This window comes from Carya illinoinensis, chromosome 9 (assembly GCF_018687715.1).
Source record: "Carya illinoinensis cultivar Pawnee chromosome 9, C.illinoinensisPawnee_v1, whole genome shotgun sequence".
Lineage (NCBI taxonomy): Eukaryota > Viridiplantae > Streptophyta > Magnoliopsida > Fagales > Juglandaceae > Carya > Carya illinoinensis.
In genome coordinates this window covers 10656074-10676470 of record NC_056760.1, presented here as the reverse complement: position 1 = coordinate 10676470, position 20397 = coordinate 10656074, and the positions used below count along the sequence as shown (strand labels likewise).

The 20397-nt window shown below is 39.3% G+C and overlaps 1 protein-coding gene and 1 pseudogene across 1 annotated transcript; one reads left to right on the top strand and one right to left on the bottom strand.

Moving 5' to 3' along the window:
• The first annotated feature begins 2806 nt into the window (after positions 1-2806).
• Positions 2807-14805, top strand: LOC122275204 (annotated as a pseudogene).
• Positions 14806-14952: 147 nt separating this feature from the next.
• On the bottom strand, positions 14953-16414 carry LOC122275205. Its single transcript, XM_043084178.1, has 3 exons — positions 15510-16414; positions 15321-15368; positions 14953-15230 (listed from the first exon to the last, which is right to left on the bottom strand). Exons 1-3 carry the CDS (start codon positions 16348-16350, stop codon positions 15103-15105), a joined length of 1017 nt encoding a protein of 338 aa, XP_042940112.1. The 5' UTR covers positions 16351-16414; the 3' UTR covers positions 14953-15102.
• Between the last annotated feature and the right edge of the window lie 3983 nt (positions 16415-20397).

Here is a 20397-nt window from a genome sequence, read left to right as displayed (position 1 = left end):
TTTTTAATATATATCTTGCAGATTGAGAGCCTAAAGAAGGCATTGGCAAACAAGGAAGCTTAGAGTATGCAGTTAAACAAAACAAAGGAGTCGAAATCTCCCTGTGAGAAACCAAGAGCAGTGGTTGAGAGAACTCCTCCACGTCCTCGAAGACTGAGCATTGAGAATTGTGGCACAAAAACTAAGAAACAAATGAATATTGAAGATAGGAAGGGAATCCCTTCTATGCCAACTCATTCAAGAAGATTGAGTTTAGAAGGTCCAAGTTATATTAAGAATGATAATTTGCAGGTAGAAGTGTCAGATGATGGAACAAAGCCTCTATCATCTAAGACAGTGTCGGCGCAGAAGTATAGGCACATTCAAGATGAAGATGCGGTCACGAAGCCTTATGTGCATTTTAGCAATGGAGGTTCCATGGCATTGGATGCATCCTTCAAACTGGGCAGATGGAGAGAGGGAGAGAGACGGAGAGAAAGCAAATAGGGAGTGGGTTTGGTGTCACCAGGTGCAGAATAATTGTGTTAGAAATGCCTACGTGTCGAAATGTAAGTGGCTGGTCCGAAAATGGGTTTCAATCAAACCCATCCGGCTGGGAGCTTTTGGGTAGCTAGCTAGCTAGTTATAAATATCTGGATCTCAACATTTTTCATTTTATATATATATATTTCAGATTTTCTTCTTAATTCTTGATTAATTGCATATATGTGTGTAAATGCGGAAGTACTAGTAAATCTGTATATATATATATATATATGTATATAAAGTACTAATATTTTGAAAAAAATGATTCAGATTTGAAATGTTAAAAATGGAGATCTACATAATTAAATCAGATCATGAATCTGTGCACGAGTCAAAAACCACACGTACACACACAGAGTTTGCACTTAATAAGTAGTGCTCTAGTTTTGACAAACCAACTACTCTAACTTACTGCTATTTTTTTTAAGCAATTATATTATAAATATATAAAACACTTATAGGATACAAGAGATAACATGGTAGGAGGCGTCAACATTTATCCCAAACCAGCTAAAACAATACAAGAAAAAAAAGAAAAGAAGAAGAAGAAGATTTGGGGCCAATGACTTGACGTCCACCATTTTCCTAATGACTTGACCTCCACCATTTTTCCATGGGTTTGATATAGTTCAAGAAATAGATTCTCATACTATGACCGAAAGTTATAGTACTGAATAGATATGTGCCGCATGTTGCTGATCTAAACTGACTAGAGGAGACTTCTACTACATTTTTTCCACGATCCATGATTAGGAGGGGCGATAATATAGGAAGATAACAAGCAGAAGAAGTATCGAATTGTTAGAGGGTGATCGCCAAGAATTGTGGGGGTGTGTGAAGATCGTGCACCATACTAGTAAAGTGGAGGTTGGTTAGATCTAAGAGATTCGAGGTCGCTGATCCCAAAAATGTCGTGCATGGTGGTGGCAAGCTCTCTCTGGTGCAGTGGCATGTGGATTTCACACTTGATTTAGGTCACACATGAGACATAAGTCCCACTCTTTTCAACAATATGCTTCTACCATCCGAATGATCGGTGGCTAGAGAGTCATGTAGTGCAACACATGGCGGTCATGGGTGGCCAGAAAACAGTAAATCAATGCTTTTCCAGGCTATAGTTGGAAAACAATGGAAAAATCGGAAAAAACATTATAGGACAGTGTCATGACTATAAAGACAAGAGGAGGGTGAGTGGAGTCGAAACTCCAGCCACCTAGTACCGGACGATAAGTTTTGGACCTTAGGGAGAGAGGCTTTTTGCTGAAGAGAGAAAGTAGTATATGCCTCCAAAATAGCTAACTGACTGCCAATTAATTAACTAACTTGTTTAACGTCTAACTGAAAATATTATAAATTACGTACAACTGATTTGCTAATACTAATTATGGGCTTATATATAACACTTCAATTAATAATACCGTGTAATATATATATATATATATATATATATTAAGCTAGCACTTCATCGTTGAGTTGTCTGAAGATTAACAAATTATTTGACCTCACCGGCCTGAACTAGCTAGATTATCATCTCTTAAATAGTACTGCGACTGTTGGTACGTACTTGACCGAATTTATTATTAATTTGTAATTAATCTCGACACAAATTGGCTGCATATATAATTTATTAGTGGTCGTATCGATCGTTGCCGGCCGACTGAGTGTCTGATCATTTGATTTTTCAAAGAATTACAAGAATCAAGCTGCCGGCCGGTACGTGCCGCCTTAGTGAAGAAAAAAAAAAAAAAAGATTAGAGGAAAAAAAAAACTGGGAAATAAGGTTGATGACCAGTACCACGTGGACATATATAATGGTCATGTTGCGATCATATGTATATAACCGATCGGAACAGCTCGATCCCAACCATCTCCGGCCGCATGTTTGCAGTTAGGTACTAATAATTATAAGCTGCTGATGATGATCGAGGCCGTTGACATTCATATATAATTAATTAATTAATAAATTAATCGTAATAGGCAGCAGTAGTACTCTTGGAGATCAGTTGAACTAGCTAGGCCTTATGTAAATGTACAATATCATGTGAAGTCACTGATCATGTATAGGGCAAGTAATGTCAACCTGAAACCTAATTAATTAATTAATGATCAAAGCTCGTGCACCCACGTCTTTGTTTAGCTCCTGTAAGTCTTGCCCAAAATTATAACAGGTCGAAAAGCAAAATCAACCCCTATTAATGAATCGTATGCACCACATTCTCAACCCCTATTTGAACTCTTTGATCTTTCAAATCTGATCACACCCACAAAAGCTAAGCTAGATATGGCCTCTGATCTCCTAGTAATAATCATATTGCTTTCATGTTTTCTAGCACTCTTGGCTTCAACTTCTGAAGCGGCCGATTACACCCCACAACCCTTGAGCTCAATCTCCAACAGTAGTGCTAAGCTCACTGAAAACATTTTGAACGTAATAGACGCATGCTGGCGTACCAAATCGAATTGGGGGCTGCCAACCGACGTTCTCTGGCTGATTGCAGGGTAGGGTTCGACAAAGATGCAATAGGAGGAAAGTTTGGGGCAATATACATGCTCACTTATTGAAGCTGCTGCACATTGATGCCGATGCAGTTTTTCAATATACTCTAGTTTTAGTCTTTTGTTATTTTTAGCCAACTCAGTTAATGCCTTACTTTGGAACTATCTGTCATTAGTTGCTGATTGTTTCAAGATTACTTATAAGTTGTATTTGGTTTATGGCATACGTAGAACATATTTAGAATCAATCAAACAAGTGTTGGTTGAAGTTCTCCTCTATTTTTTACAGTGTTCTGTTTTCTTAAAAGCAACAATTGGCATTAGAGCAGGTTTAATCTTCTTGGGAAAAATGGCTGCCCCTGGTTCATCCACTTCAATTCCTATTTTTTCTGGTGAAAATTATGACTACTGGAGCATAAAAATGAAGTCTTTGTTCTTGTCTCTTGATCTATGGGATGTCATCAAGTCTGGAGTTCCAACAGCCAGTGAAAACTCAAGTGGTGATGGTTCAGTTTCAAGTCAAGTCAAGCTGGAAAAACAGAAGGATGCAAAGGCATTATTCACTCTGCAACAAGCTGTAAGTGAATCTATATTTCCAAGACTAATGAGAGCTACAACTTCTAAACAAGCATGGGAAATTTTACAACTTGAGTTTCAAGGAAATAGCAAAGTTAAAACTATTAAGCTTCAAGGGTTGAGAAGGGAGCTTGAGAATCTTAAAATGAAAGATTCTGAAACTACCAAAGAGTATTGCTCAAAACTCATTGAAGTTGTTAATCAAATGAGGGCTTATGGAGAGGCCATAACTGATGAGAGAATCGTACAAAAGATCCTCATTAGTTTAACTGAGAAATATGACTCGATTGTTGCTGCCGTTGAAGAATCTCGGGATCTCTCTACACTTTCAGTTACTGAACTGATGGGTTCTCTGCAAGCACATGAACAAAGGCTTGACAGGAGGAATGAAGCTACTCTTGAAAATGCATTTCAGTTGAAAGTCAATCTTAAAAATCAGAAGCAAAAGGATTTCAAAAAGGGGTATAAGGGCAAGGCAAAAGATGGAGAAAGTCATTAGAAAAAGTATGCTACAAAAGGTAATTTTCAACCCTGTGGTATTTGCAAGAAAACTAATTATTTGGAGAAAAATTGCTTTCATCGTGGCAAAGCTCAGTGTACAAATTGCAAAAAGTTTGGCCATGAAGAAAAGGATTGCAAGTTTAAAGACAAGAATCAACAAGCAAATTTTACAGAGGATAAGGAAGAACAGTTGTTTTATGCTTGTCAAGTGGCTGCTGAACAGAAAAGAGAATGGTTTCTCGATAGTGGCTGTAGCAACCACATGACACCAAATTCAAGTCTATTTTCTTGGATTGATGATTCTGTTAAGGTAAAAATCAAACTCGGAGATGGTGATCTGGTGGAGGCAAGAGGGAAAGGCACAGTAGCTTTGGAAACCAAAAGGGGAACCAGATTTATAAATGATGTGTTGTTAGTTCCAAGCCTTGATCAAAGTCTGCTAAGTGTTGGACAGATGATGCAAAACGGATACACCCTTCACTTTGAAGATGATCAGTGCACTATTTATGATATAAAGAACAAAAATCATGTGGTGGCTGAAGTGAAGATGGGAAATGGGAGAAAGTTTCCTATCTATTGGCAATATCCGAAGGCTCTTGTGGTTAAAAATGATGAAACTACCTTATGGCATCAAAGGTTTGGACATTATAACCTTAATGCACTAAGGTTGTTAAATCAAAAAAATATGATGAGAAACTTACCTCTTCTAGATCAAAATATGGCCGTGTGTGAAGGTTGCATGTTGGGAAAACAACATAGAGAATCCTTTCCAAAAGGAGAAGCATGGAGAGCCAAAACAGTTTTGGAACTTGTGCATACATATTTATGTGGTCCTATGAGAACTCCTTCACAAAGTCAAAACAGGTACTTCATCTTGTTTATTGATGATCTTTCTAGAATGATTTGGGTGTACTTTCTCAAAGAAAAATCAGAAGTATTTGAAATTTTTAAGAAATTTAAATTGCTTGTTGAGAACCAAAGTGGCAGAAAACTCAAAACTTTGAGAAGTGATAGAGGCACTGAGTTTAACTGTAAAAAGTTTGATGAGTTTTGCAAAAATGAAGGGTTGGAACACCAGTTGACTGTTGCCTATACTCCACAACAAAATAGAGTCTCGGAGAGGAAAAATAGGACTGTTATGGAGATGGCCAGGTCTATGCTAATGGCAAAAGGACTTCCTAAAAAGTTCTGGGCTGAAGCTGTTAGCACAGCTGTGTATCTCTTGAATAGATGCCCTACAAAAGCTGTGAAAAATTTAACTCTCATTGAAGCTTGGAGTGGGATCAAACCTACTGCTGAGCATCTAAAAATTTTTGGATGTATTTGTTATATCCATGTCCCTGAGCAAAAAAGGCACAAGTTAGAAGAAAAGTCAGTAAAGGGAATTTTCTTTGGATACAGCTCTCAATCCAAAGGATATAGAGTCTTCAATTTAAAAACTCAGCAGCTAGTAACCAGTAGAGATGTGGTGTTTGATGAACACTCAACCTTGAGTTGGGAGAAAGATGAAGACTCAAATCAGCCATTCACTATACCAGAAACTGAAGAACCTGAAGTGAGGATGGAAAATGATGAAGATAATCAGCCAGCAACACCAACGTCAGCACAAAGTTATGATAGCAACTTTGAAGTTTTAGATCAATCTTCACCCGAGTCACCTAGAAGGTTAAGATCTCTAAGTGAAATTTATGAATCTTGCAACTATACCTCTTTGGAACCTGAAAATTATGCAGCTGCTGTGAAAGAATCAGTTTGAGTTGATGCAATGAAGGAGGAGATTAAGATGATTGAAAAGAACAATACCTGGGAGCTTGTTCCTCGTCCAGACAGCAAAGAAATCATTGGAGTTAAATGGATTTACAAAAGGAAGCTTAATCTTGATGGGTCATTAAAGAAATGCAAAGCAAGATTGGTTGCTAAAGGGTACTCACAATAGCCTGGGATTGATTTCAATGAAACCTATGCTCCAGTAGCTCGATTGGACACCATCAGAACTGTTGTTGCACTAGCAACTCAAAGGAGTTGGAAGATCTCTCAACTTGATGTTAAATCAGCTTTCCTCAATGTAGAACTTGAAAAGGAAGTGTATGTGGAGCAACCCGAAGGCTTCAAGAAGGAAGATGACAAGGTGTTTAGACTGAAAAAAGCTCTATATGGGCTTAAACAAGCACCTAGAGCATGGTATAGCAAGATCGATGGTTACTTTGGAGAACAAGGCTTCAAGAAAAGTGTGAGTGAATCTACACTTTATGTTCAAATCAAAGGTAAAAATCTGCTCATAGTCTCCTTATATGTTGATGATTTGATCATAACTAGAAATGACTCAAAGATGATTGAAGAATTCAAGCTAGAGATGATGAAGTCTTTTGAAATGAGTGATTTGGGTTTAATGCATTACTTTCTTGGTATGGAAGTATGTCAAGATGATGGCATTTTTATTTCTCAAAAGAAGTATGCTGAAGATTTGCTTAAGAAGTTCAATATGTCTGATTGCAAATCAGTGGCAACTCCTTTAATTGCAAATGAGAAATTCAAGAAGGAAGATGGGGGGAAATTGGCAGATGGTGCTGCTTATAGAAGTTTGATTGGAAATTTGTTGTACCTCACTTCTACACGATCTGATCTCATGTTTGCTACAAGCATGTTGTCTAGGTTTATGCAAAATCCCAGTCAAGTCCATTTTGGTGCTGCAAAAAGGGTGTTGAGATATGTTCAAGGCACTTTGAAGTTTGGCATTTTGTTTAAGCCGTGTTCTTATTCAAAATTAATTGGATATACAGATAGTGATTGGGCTGGTTCAATTGATGATATGAAGAGCACTTCAGGATTTTGTTTCAATCTGGGATCAGGTGTTTTCTCATGGGGCTCAAAGAAACAAGGATCTGTGGCTCAATCTACAGCAGAAGCAGAGTATGTTGCTGCTGCCAATGCTGTAAATCAAGCTATATGGCTGACTAGAATACTTGAAGATATGTGAGCAAAGCAACAACTTCCAGTTGAGATTTTCTGTGATAATAAGTCAGCAATTGCAATGGCCAAGAATCCAATTTATCATAGCCGAACTAAGCACATAGCAATCAAGTATCACTATGTAAGAGAAGTTGCTGCCAAATGAGAAATTAAGCTTAAATTCTGTAAGTCAGAAGAACAAATGGCTGACATCTTTACGAAGGCACTTCCTAGAGACAAATTTCAGAAGCTGCGTATGATGCTTGGAGTTTCAGAAAAATGCATCAAGGAGGAGTATTGAAGCTGCTGCACATTGATGCTGATGCAGTTTTTCAATAAACTCTATTTTTAGCCAACTTAGTTAATGTCTTACTTTGGAACTATCTGTCATTAGTTACTGATTGTTTCAAGATTGCTTATAAGTTGTATTTGGTTTATGGCATGCGTAGAATATATTTAGACTCAATCAATGCAAACAAGTGTTGGTTGAATTTCTCCTCTGTTTTTTACAGTGTTCTGTTTTTTTAAAACCAACATCACTACATCTGAAGATGACCCCGTGAACCCTAAACCAGGCACACTTCGATATGGTGTCATCCAAGAAAAGCCACTTTGGATCATTTTTGCGAAGGACATGGTGATTAAGCTCAAGAACGAGCTTATTATGAATAGTTTCAAGACCATAGACGGCAGACGTGCTAAAGTGGAGATTGCATACGGCCCATGCATCACGGTGCAAGGTGTTAGCCACGTTCTTATACATGGAATTAGTATTCATGACTGTAACCCCGGCAAAGATGGCCTTGTTAGGGACAGTCCGACACATGTTGGAGGTTGTCGAGGCTCCGACGGAGATGCCATTGCCATCTTTGCGTCTTCGAATGTTTGGATCGATCATTGCTTTCTCGAACGTTGCACCGACGGCCTCATTGATGTAGTCCATGCATCGACTGAGATCACCATCTCTAACAACTACTTCTTCCAACACGATAAAGTACATCCTCATCTATTTTTTATTTAATTTGTACCGTACCTAATGCATGATAAGGCAAATAACATAAAAGCCTCACAGGAGGACCAACACCACAATCTGACCATAGAGAAATCACCCCACAATGTATATGCTCCTCTGCTGTAATATCTTGTAAATTCTAGAAGGAATCACTTATAACCGAATGTACAGGTGGACCAATAGTTGAGAGGAATGTACTCTATAAATAGCTCACTGTATTGCTCTGTAAAGTGTGGAAAACAAATACAAGAATACATTTTGAGTAAGACGATTCCTTTTGACTTTTTCTCAAGCATTTGGTATACTCTGATATTTTATTCAATATGGTATCTAGAGCCAGCCAAGGCTAACGTCTCTTCACAAATTTTTTTTTTTTTTTTCTCTTCCTCTTCATCTTTTCCGTTTTACATCTCTCTGTTTTTATTTCTCTTCTCTCATGGCTTCCGAAAAACACAACTCAGAAACAGACTCATCCCTTTCCCTACCTACTTCACCTCGTTCCCCACCCATTCCACCTCCAGCTTCTAATCCCGTTCCTACCTCCACCATAATATCAGCTGCAAATCATTCCATCAACATCAAGCTTTCTAAAGATAATTACCTCCTTTGGAAAGCTCAAATTGTTCCTTTCTTGAAGGGTCATCAACTCTACTCTCATGTTGATGGTTCCTCTGTTCCTCCACCTCGGATGATCAACAACGCTGAAAATCCTGAGTACACTCGATGGGTACTTCAGGACCAGCTTATACTTTCTGCTCTTAATACCTCACTCTCGGATACAGTCCTTGCGCAGGTACTAAACTGTAGTACTTCAGCTGAGGTCTGGTCCACATTGCAGAATATTTATGCGGCTCATTCATCTGCTCACCTTTTTCACTCGCACTTTCAACTTGCGACCTTGAAAAAGGGTGCCGACTCCATCACAGAATATTACAATAAGGCTCAAGCTCTTTCGGCCTCACTCAGTGCCGCTGGGCAGTCTATTTCCTCTGCTCAATTCGTTGTTTATCTTCTTGCTGGGTTAGGGTCCGATTATGAGTCTATAATCACCTCCATCACCACTCGTCCTGAACCCCTCTCTCCTCAGCAGATTTTTAGCTATCTCTTAAATCATGAATCTTGTCTACTTCATCAGAATCAAAATATTTTGGCTTCAACCACCATTTCTGCAAATTCCTCTGCTACTAAAATGATTTCCGGACAGTACCAACGTGGGAGAAACAATCTCTCTCGTGGTGGGCGTCGCGGTAGAGGGACTGGCCGTGGGCTTCTCCTGTCCCCACATTATCCTCGGCTTGACTCACGGCCCATTTGTCAAATTTGCCAAAAAGTGGGTCACATAGCTCTCACATGTTATAATCGTCTGAATCAATCCTATCAGGCGTCACCCCCTTCGTCTCTTGCAGCAAACTTCAGCTCACTACAGCCCCCTAATTCTTCATCCACTTACTGGTTCCCGGACACTGCTGCTACCAACCACTTTACTGCAGATTTTGAAAATCTTAACTTAGACTCTATGGCATATCAAGGTCCCGAGCAAGTCAGCATTGGTGATGGCACAACTCTTCCCATTCACAACACTGGTTCCGCTCATCTCTCTACTACTTCTAGAACTTATATTCTCAATAAAATTTTGCATGTTCCTTTGATTACAAAGAATTTACTTTCCGTTCGTCAATTTTGCCTTGATAATCATGTTTTCTTTGAGTTTCATTCTTCTTATTTTCTTGTGAAGGATCTACAAACCAAGGAGGTGCTGCTTCAAGGTCCAGTTAAGGATGGTCTTTATGTTCTCCCGCTTCCACCCCCACCTTCATCCAAACCATCTCCTCAAGTCTACCTTGGTGAACGTACCTCCTCTCAACTTTGGCATGCTCGTCTTGGCCACCCGTCATCCCGGACCACCTCCATTACCATTCGCAGATTTCAGCTTCCTGTAATAAACAAATCTGCATCTCATACTTGTTCAGCTTGTTCTCAAGCTAAATCTCATGCATTACCTCATCCTCCATCTAGTTCTCGTTCTTCAAAGTCTTTTCAACTTTTGTTTTTAGACGTTTGGGGACCTGCTCCTATGCTCTCCTCAAACGGTTGTCGCTTTTATCTTTCTATTGTGGATGATTTCTCGAAATATATTTGGATCTTTCCACTTCAAACTAAGTCCAATGTCTCTACAATTTTTTTGGCTTTTTTACGTTACGTGACTAACACCTTTGCCACCAATGTTGCTTCGGTCCAATCCGATTGGGGTGGTGAATTTCGACCCCTTCGTCCAATTTTTCAATCATATGGTATAACTCACCGACTCACGTGCCCATACTCTCATGCTCAAAACGGAACTGTTGAGCGGCGTCATCGTCACATAGTTGAGACTGGTTTGTCTTTTCTTGCCCATGCTTCAGTTCCTCATAAATATTGGTCTGAAGCTTTTCAAACTTCAGTATATCTAATAAATAGAATGCCCACTCCCATTCTTTCCGATAAATCTCCCTTTGAAGTTCTTTTCAATAAAATTCCCGATTATAATTTTTTACGTGTTTTTGGTGTGGCTTGTTGGCCAAATCTCCGTCCTTTTAATCATCACAAAATAGACTTTCGGTCACAACTTTGTGTCTTTATGGGATATAGTCCTGATCATAAAGGCTATTGTTGTCTTCATCTACCTACCAGTCGAATGTATATCTCTCAAGATGTGCGCTTTGATGAGTCCTTTTATCCTTTCCTCACCACGCCTCAACTCACTCCTTCAAATTCCAAATCTGTTCCTCCGGCTACGCCATCTCCCTTCAATCCATTTATTCACATTCAGTCCACTTCAACCTTGTCTCCTATACACGGTCCAAAATCCCATCCTACATTGCCAATTAATTCCAACATCTCCCAGCCCTCACCAAGCCCGACCAACATCACAACCACATCCAGCCCATACACTCATTTAAGTCCACTCGGTCCAACCCATTCTACCTCTCAGCACTCACCCAGCCCGAATACTTCCACCAACCCATCCAGCCCACACACTAACTCAAGTCCAACCCATTGCTCGGCCAGTCCAAACCCGACTTCTTCATCTTATTCCACTAAACCTAACACTCCTTCCAGCACGCCGTCATCCCCTTCACCCGAACTACCCTCTTCATTTTCTGCAACACCCATCAATGCCATTCCCTCTTCTCATCATCCCATGCTAACCCGTACTAAAACTCACACATATTGTCCCCGTCTACGAACCGATGGCACCATCCCATGGCCATCCAAGCATTCCATTTCTCTCACTCAAACCAGCCACTCTAAACCGACCCTCCCCTCCCCTGTTTCTGCCTCTATACCCGAAGAACCCTCCTCCTATACAGAAGCAGCTCGTTTTCCTGAATGGAGGGCTGCCATGGCTGTTGAATTTGATGCCCTTCTCCAAAATCGCACATGGGACCTCGTACCCTTTTCTTCCTCTTATAACTTGCTCGGTTCTAAGTGGGTTTTGAGAACAAAACGCCGGTCCGATGGGTCTCTTGAGAGGCGCAAGGCTCGCCTTGTCGCCAAAGGCTTTCATCAACAACCCGGTCTCGACTACACGGAAAATTTTAGTCCGGTAGTAAAACCAGTCACCATCCGTCTCCTTCTCTCTCTTGCCGTTACCCATAAATGGCCTTTACACCAACTAGACATTCAGAACGCATTTCTTCACGGTGACCTTGAAGACGATGTCTACATGCAGCAGCCTCCTGGGTTTGTCAATCCTGAGCTCCCTCATCATGTCTGTAAGTTACGGAAATCACTCTATGGCTTAAAGCAAGCTCCTAGAGCTTGGTTCTCTAAACTTTCAGATCGATTGCTCACTCTTGGTTTCACTGCCTCTAAATCAGACAGCTCTTTATTTATTCTTAAAAATAAATCTGAGTTCATTTATGTCTTAATTTATGTAGATGATATTGTTGTGACTGGTTCAAATTCTGTGTTAATATCTCAATTCATATGTGCTTTACGTGCTTCTTTTCCTGTTAAGGATCTTGGACCACTGCATTATTTTTTAGGCATAGAGGTCATTCGAAATGAATCTGGTCTTTACTTGTCTCAGTCTAAATATATTTCAGACCTGCTTTCTCGTACAAACATGCACCAGTCGAAACCTGTTTCCACTCCTCTCTCGGCTTCTATAAAACTTACTGCCCTTGATGGACCTACCTTTGAGGATCCTCATTTGTATAGAAGCATTTTAGGTAGTCTACAGTACTTGGCTTTTACTCGTCCCGACATCTCATTTGCTGTCAATAAAGTGTGTCAATTCATGCATTATCCACGGTTGTCCCACTGGCAAGCTGTAAAACGCATACTTCGTTACCTTCAACTCACCAAAAATCTTGGTCTTCACTTTGGCTTGAAATCTTCTCTTACGTTGTCTGCTTTCTCCGATGCTGATTGGGCCGGGTGCCCGGATGACCGTAAGTCTACGGGAGGATATTGTATTTACCTTGGTGCTCATCTTCTTTCTTGGGGCTCTAAGAAACAGCCCACTATAGCCCGGTCTTCCACTGAAGCCGAATATAAGGCTGTGGCAAATAGTACTTGTGAGATTCTGTGGTTATAATCGCTTCTCCAAGAATTGGGAATCTTCCTTGAAGAAGCACCCACATTATGGTGTGACAACTTGGGTGCTACATATCTCTCTCTCAACCCGGTTCTACATGCTCGCACTAAGCATGTCGAACTTGATTATCATTTTGTTAGAGAAAGAGTGGCTGCTAAAACTCTTCGTGTCTCCTTTATCTCCAGCAAAGACCAACTTGCTGATATTTTTACAAAGGCTTTGTCTTCTGCTCGGTTTTCACAACTACGATCAAGCCTCACTCTCACTCAAGTGCCGCTTGCATCGAGGGGGGCTGATAAGGCAAATAACATAAAAGCCTCACAGGAGGACCAACACCACAATCTGACCATAGAGAAATCACCCCACAATGTATATGCTCCTCTGCTGTAATATCTTGTAAATTCTAGAAGGAATCACTCATAACCGAATGTACAGGTGGACCAATAGTTGAGAGGAATGTACTCTATAAATAGCTCACTGTATTGCTCTGTAAAGTGTGGAAAACAAATACAAGAATACATTTTGAGTAAGACGATTCCTTTAGACTTTTTCTCAAGCATTTGGTATACTCTGATATTTTATTCAATAATGCAGAACTCATCATCTGGTAAGAAACTTTTCAACGTTGCTTTTTATAAACATTCACCCCGCGCCCACCATACTGCACCACGCAGTCATTTTTTTTTTAATACAAGTACGACACACATGCATATGCTTTGTTTCATGACTCTCAAAACCTAATTGGTTTCTAAATCGAACACATCTTACTATATATAGTTTTGATATTTGAAATATTCTGGATTGAATATACAAAGGTACGTAATTAACGAGTATGTCAAGAGATGAGTAGTAGATCATATCATTAATGTAATGCCCCACTAAATCCCACAATGTAATATTGTATGAGAATTAGTTTATAAGGCTAAATGAGTATGATAAAGATGCATTTACTGTGAAATCCCATATTAGATTCCCTAATTAATTACTATTTGAAACTAAGTTTTATAATCATTAAAGAGCTCTCGTTATGATCTTGATTAGTTATTTTAAAGTATAAATTCATACGTGGTTCAACTTTTACGTACTGGCCGGCATATCAGATTTTTCTTTTTTTTTTTCATTTTTAATTTTTCTATCTGAATATAATTCTTTACGTACGTTCATTATGGACAAAGGCAAAAGCTGTACCAAAAACTGAATATTTGTGTACCATTTATTAAATTGAAATCATAAAAGGGTAAAGACAAAGAGCATCGTCGTTATTGTTTATATGACCATGCTATGATTATATACAGGTGATGCTGCTGGGACACAATGATAAATTTACTGCAGATAAAGTCATGAAAGTCACGATAGTCTTCAACCGTTTTGGTGCCGGGTGTATTGAAAGGATGCCCAGGTGATCAAGCACTGCTCCCAGCGTCTCAATTTCTATATTTTCTGAAATATTAAGTTCCAGCACTACTTTCTTCTCATACCAATTAGTACAAATGCAGGGTCAGGTTTGGATATGCCCATGTCGCCAATAATAAATATGAAGAATGGCTTATGTATGCAGTTGGCGGCAGTGCTAATCCAACCATCTTCAGCGAAGGAAACTACTTCAAAGCTTCCAACATTCCCTTTGCCAAACAGGTGTGTATATATATATATATATATATTTATACATACCAGGCTGAGCAAGATGTTCACTTAAACGATTTGACAGCAATCGAGTGATCATTACCAAAACAATTCTTTTTTTTACTACATATGGCTTTAGATTTTCATATGGTATAATGTACGTGGCTCTTGATCGATGACAGGTCACCAAAAGAGAGGCAAGAGGTGCCTGGAAGGATTGGAAATGGAGGTCTTCTAAGGATGTATTTGTCAATGGTGCTCATTTTGTTCAATCCGGGTGGGGAAATTGCTCTCCATATTACTCTCGAACTCAATCGTTTTCAGTCGCTCATGGATTGATAGTCCCTGCTCTGACTTCCAGTACTGCTGGTCCTCTGCAATGTGTTGCTAGTAAAGCTTGCAAATTTTAGTTAAAGCATTTTCTTGTAACCTTTTTACTTCTTTTCCTCCCTGAAGTGATGTACAACTTGCTTCTTGGAAGCATAAATATTTTGATGTATCTCGTTTACCACTCGAGAGTATCTGAAGGGACTTTAATTTTTCCTGAAGGCTTGTAATCAATCTTAAAAAATGATTGATAAGTAATAATCTCAACCAATCGATTGTGTTAGAACATCATCCAGGAGATGAGTTTGCACCCTAATTATGTTTCATTTTTTAGTCAAAGAAGTTAATTATGAATGATCCGTAAAGCTAGCAATTCCATGGGCTCTCTTAACATTGCAGTATGGACAAACAAAACTGAAGCTATCAAAGAGACAACGATAAAGTGTAAAAGAAATTAAAAAAGAAAAAGAAAAGGAAAAGAAAAGAAAATGTGTGTGGTGGTCGAATATCTTCAGAAACGCCTATTCTCATTGCTTTGAACCCCACATGTTACTGGCGCCTTAGCTCTCACTTTCCTCCAGTAAAATATACCAGCTCCAATTCCTATTGCCCCAGCAGCTGAAACTGCGGTTACCGTGCCTGCAAAATAATAAAACATAGTACAGCTGAAGCAACTCACTTCTCAAAACCTTAACTTTAAGAATTTCATATCCAATCTCAAATTAGCACCTGCAATAACTCCAACCCTCCTATTATGCCCAGAAATGGCTTCTTGATCTGCACAATGGCACCCAATCTTAGTTCACATAAATCGTGCCACCCACGGAAATTAAGAACCGAAGAATTATATATAACTTCATATATACAATTGCATTTCGCATCAAATAATCAGTTCGTTGTCAAAAGCCTTGAACGTACCTTTACAATAAGTAGTGACATTTCCTTCCTCGCATAGGCACAAGAAATTCTGCTTCCGAGTATCAAATCCACACGTCCCGCCTCCCTTCAGAGTATCCTGGCACTGAAGGCAACGAGTGGTCACCGGAATATCAAAATCAACCCTAATCCCATATTCAGCGACTTGATCATAAGGTTGAGGTTCACCAATATTTTTCCAGTACACGCTAGTATAACTAGCACAAAAAGTAAGCATCAGCCTTAGGGACTCAGTGGCTTTGGGATAGTAAGAACAGCAAGAACTGCCACTCAATGCAGAGGGGCAATCTGGTAGGAGCCTGCAGAGATGACTAGCACTGTCACAAGAGGAGTCACACCGATCGGGAAAGTGATCACAAAACCTAGGCTTTGGCTGAATGATCACATCCTCTTCGCTGCAGTTGAAAAAGAGGTATTCATTCTGAGGGGAGAGTGAGAAATGTGTGCTTGTGTCAAGGCTAAAAGGCCTGGTTGGACGGAAGTTATCTCCATCCAGGCAATTCCACATGAAAGGATCAGTGACTAAAATGTGAGTATGGGAATAGCTCACATTACGAACTGGGTATCTCCCAGAAGGTGTTCGGAGCTCAAGTATTCCGGCGTCGGAGCAGACAAGCATGTGTCGGTAATAAGGGCTTCCACAACCATCATCAATCCCGAAAGGGTAGTTGATAGGAATGTTGCCACAAGAGGTTCTGCAAAGGCTGGCTTGAGCTGTTGCGAGGCTGAGAAAGGGGAGGATAAGCTGAATGATTAAGAAAAAGAATGAACAAGTTGCAGGCCTAGTTTCTGGTTGGGATTTGTGGGTGAACAGAGAACCCATGATAGATGATAGCTAGAGGCCTAGAGGGTTTCCCTTCTAAGATTTATGCGGTTTAAGGACAGAAGTCGGATGAGTAAAGGGATGTTCTGACACACAGAGAATCTCTAGGCTGCTCTTTAATCTTTCGCTTTCTTTCCTTTTTCTTTTGTTTTCTTTTTATGCAGATGTTGCTGTTTTTTTAAACTTCTCAAATAATCATCTTTATTTGGGCCTTTTTCTCTCTGGTTTTTGAAGGGGAGACTCGATACGATAGTGATGATCATGAGCTATCATGTGAATCTTTAAGAGCAGAGGGATTTAATTCTTCATCCCTTTTACTTAGATCTTATGTTTTTCCTTTTGACAGCAAAACCAATATTTAACAAAGCTCGCGGAAGATGAAATATATTAGTTTAGCCTCAGAGCCAAGCCCATGGCTAAAAGCAATGTAATCAGGTCAATCCAACAGGTTGAGTTAACACATATATCACTGTCATTCTCTGTATTTATTAATTAATCCTTATTTCAGATATAGTATTCATGTATTGATCTACAGTATGCACTTGCTATTCAATAACTGAAGGTACCGACCAAAGAAAAACTAACCCTTAACCCAATTTGGGCAAAGAGGATGAACAAGTTTTTGTCATCAACACGTCTCCTGCCTACTTCAGGTGTGTGTTTAGGCTAAAATTCTAGATGAAAAAAATAAGGTTCATCATCAGTACTGAATTTAAGATTTTAAAGATCAATGTTACAAAGTTAGAAACGAATGCAATAACTCTAGCCCATAGCAGGCAAGGCCCAAATTAAAGAGAACTTGCACCGGACTGTAATATTAATTAGCACCACATTCTAAAATGGATCCACTTCACAGCCTAGGCCCAGTAAAAGCTGAAGCCCACTAAAGTAGGCTAGCTCAATGCCAGAGTTGGCAAATGGCAACGCGCACCCATCTCGCTAAAATTTCATATCACACCCTTCAATGGAATTCTTCGATCAAAAAAATTTACTTGTAGTGATTGCTAATTAATTGCGTTATAGAACTTATTATGCTTTTCGGTTCTCAACTAATATAAAAACCTTCTGGGGTTAAAATCTACCTAGCACATATGGCATTTTAGGCCAGCCGCCCAAAGGGTCATCATCAAGGTGTAAATAAAAGACAATAAGGGGATAAGGAAAACCAAGTGTTACATGGAAAAGAGGGAGGTGACGGGAAAGAGAGAAAAAGAAGAAAGAAAAGGCAAAATAAGTTAGACACGCAAGGTAGGAGTGACATAAAGTTGATTTCCTTATATACCACTAATAGAGCCACAATAAAATGGATATGAGATCTGAGGGGAAATGGGGACTTTGGAGCAAGGATGATGAGACCACATAGCATCATCTTCAACCTCATCAGAGGGTTCCAGAGATATTATCTTCTCCAAAGAAAGAGGTCTCAAACCTCCATTGTATAGAGATAAGCGAGAGATCACTAAAGGCTGTAAAATACTCATATTATAATGGATTTATCCTTTCAACAACTCATAGACGTAAGTCTTTTACTGAACTACATAAATTTGTGTCTCTATCTCTATTTATATTTTTTATATTTATTTTCTATTCACTGCTATGGATATATATATAAAAGCATCATACCACCACCGCCATCGTGGATGGGCTTCAGACGTAATTATCAAGTTTTGGACTATCTCAGTAGGCCAAGAATGACTATTTCTCCTGTTCTGACCAATTGTACTGCATTAACACCTCCCACATTAATTGAGTCAAACTATAATATTATACAGTTAAAACTTAAATTATTGAATTGATCTTTTAATGAATGAATAGATAAGACTTTCTCGTTTATTCCCCCTGATTGATTTGGGATTTGTCTAGTAATTTTTACGATTGGATGTTGTAATATGTATGTCAAATCATTTTCATATCTGTTGGTTATTCATTTACTAATGGTTTGTTTTGTGTTTAAGTGCATGAAGGGCTCGTGGCTCGAACTGGCCCCGTGAAGCTTAAATCTGCCTTCAACAGGCACGTGAGGAGCTTGTGCCTTTAATCCGAGTATATGAGCTGAGCCATTGGATCCGATACACGTGTTACAATCCTGATGCACCATATATATATATATATATATCTTGTTCTCTTGTAACCCTAAGGCAAAGTTCATTTGGTGTATCGGTTGAGATTAAGAGGCAGAGAGGGAAAGGGGAAAAATTCTAGGGTTTCTAGGGTTTGTGCTTGAGGGAAGAAATCGGTGTGATTTCTTTGTGAGATTTGAGTGTTTCCGGATGTATTTGAACTGAGGCTTTTCTGTGATTGATTTGATTCATCAATAAAGAGCTCTGAGGCCATTCCTGCCGTGGATGTAGACCATTAGGGTCGAACCACGTATCTCGGTGTGTTCGTTCCTTGCTTTCTTACTTCTTTCTATTTTCTTGTTCTTATATGATTTCTGTAATATCCTGATATATCTGTTTTTGCTTATCTTGTTGATCCATGAGATATATCTAATCTGGAAGATGCTATATCTGTATTGGTAGATGGATCTGTGTTGGTATAATGTGGTCTTGTGATCATAGCTGTTATATACATATGTTGTGTTTGATGTAATCTTGAGCATTCTGTTTTAAAGTCACAAGAGAAAGAAGTACGTGTCTTTTGTTTTTCTGTGAACAAGACTTTTATATATATAGATTATTAAACAGTGAATTTCCATATAAATCTTGGCATTTCTTTGTAACTATAAAACACAAGTTTTATAACAATTGGTATCTAGAGCCTAGGTTCAATGGGGACCATGAGATTTGATATAGAAAAGTTCACTGGTGACAATGATTTCGGCCTATGGAGAATAAAAATGAGAGCACTGCTAGTCCAACATGGACTGCAAGATGCTCTCCTAGGTGAGAAACAGAAGGGCTCTTCCTCAAAGGAGGAAGATAAGGGGCTTGTCCAGAAGGACATTCTCCAGAAAGCCCATAGTGCCCTTATCCTCTCTCTTGGGGATAAAGTCCTGAGAGAGGTGGCTAATGAGGACACGGCTGCAGGCATTTGGCTGAAATTAGAAAACCTATATATGACAAAGTCTTTAGCAAACAGATTACACAAGAAAACAAGACTGTATACCTTCAAGATGACCCCTGGGACTCCAATAGGACAGCACCTAGATGAGTTCAACAAAATCATATTAGACTTAGCCAATATAGACATTAAGGTGGAGGATGAGGATCAGGCCATCCTCTTGATGAGTTCTTTGGACTCATCATACCTAAGTCTAAAAGAAACCATGATGTATGGTAGGGACTCTTTGACACTTGATGAAGTACAATCTGTACTTCATACTAGGGAACTTCAAAGTAGGGGAGATACCAAACAGAATCATGGGGAAGGCTTGTCTGTAAGGGGTAGAACAGAAAAGAGAGAAAGGAAGGGTAAAACTGAAAATAAAAGATATAGGTCTAAGTCAAAGGGGAAACAATTCAAATGTTTCCACTGTCACAAAGAAGGGCACTTTAAGAAAGATTGCCCTGATAGGAAAAATAATCCTGGAAATAAAACCAAAGAGGCAGGGGATGCCTCAGTGGTTTTAGATGGATATGAGAGTGCTGAGATACTCACAGTGAGTGAGGTTGATTCAAAAACAGAGTGGATAATGGACTCTGGATGCTCTTTTCATATGTGTCCAATAAGGGAGTGGTTTGAGACATTCTCTGAACAAGAAGGGGGACATGTAATTTTAGGTAACAATAAGTCCTGCAAGGTCATGGGAATAAGGTCAGTTAGACTTAAAATGCATGATGGAATTGAAAAGGTTTTGAGTGAAGTCAGATACATACCTGAATTAAAGAGAAATTTAATTTCTCTTGGTATGCTTGACTTGGCAGGTTATTCTTTCAAATCTAAGGCATGGGTACTTAGAGTTACTAGGGGTTCCTTAGTTATCATGAAAGGAGAAATAAAAAATGGGTTATATACACTACTTGGGAAAACAGTAGTTGGGGAAGCATCCCCAACTCAAAACATAGTTGAAAACAAAGCTGTACTGTGGCATAGGAGGCTTGGGCA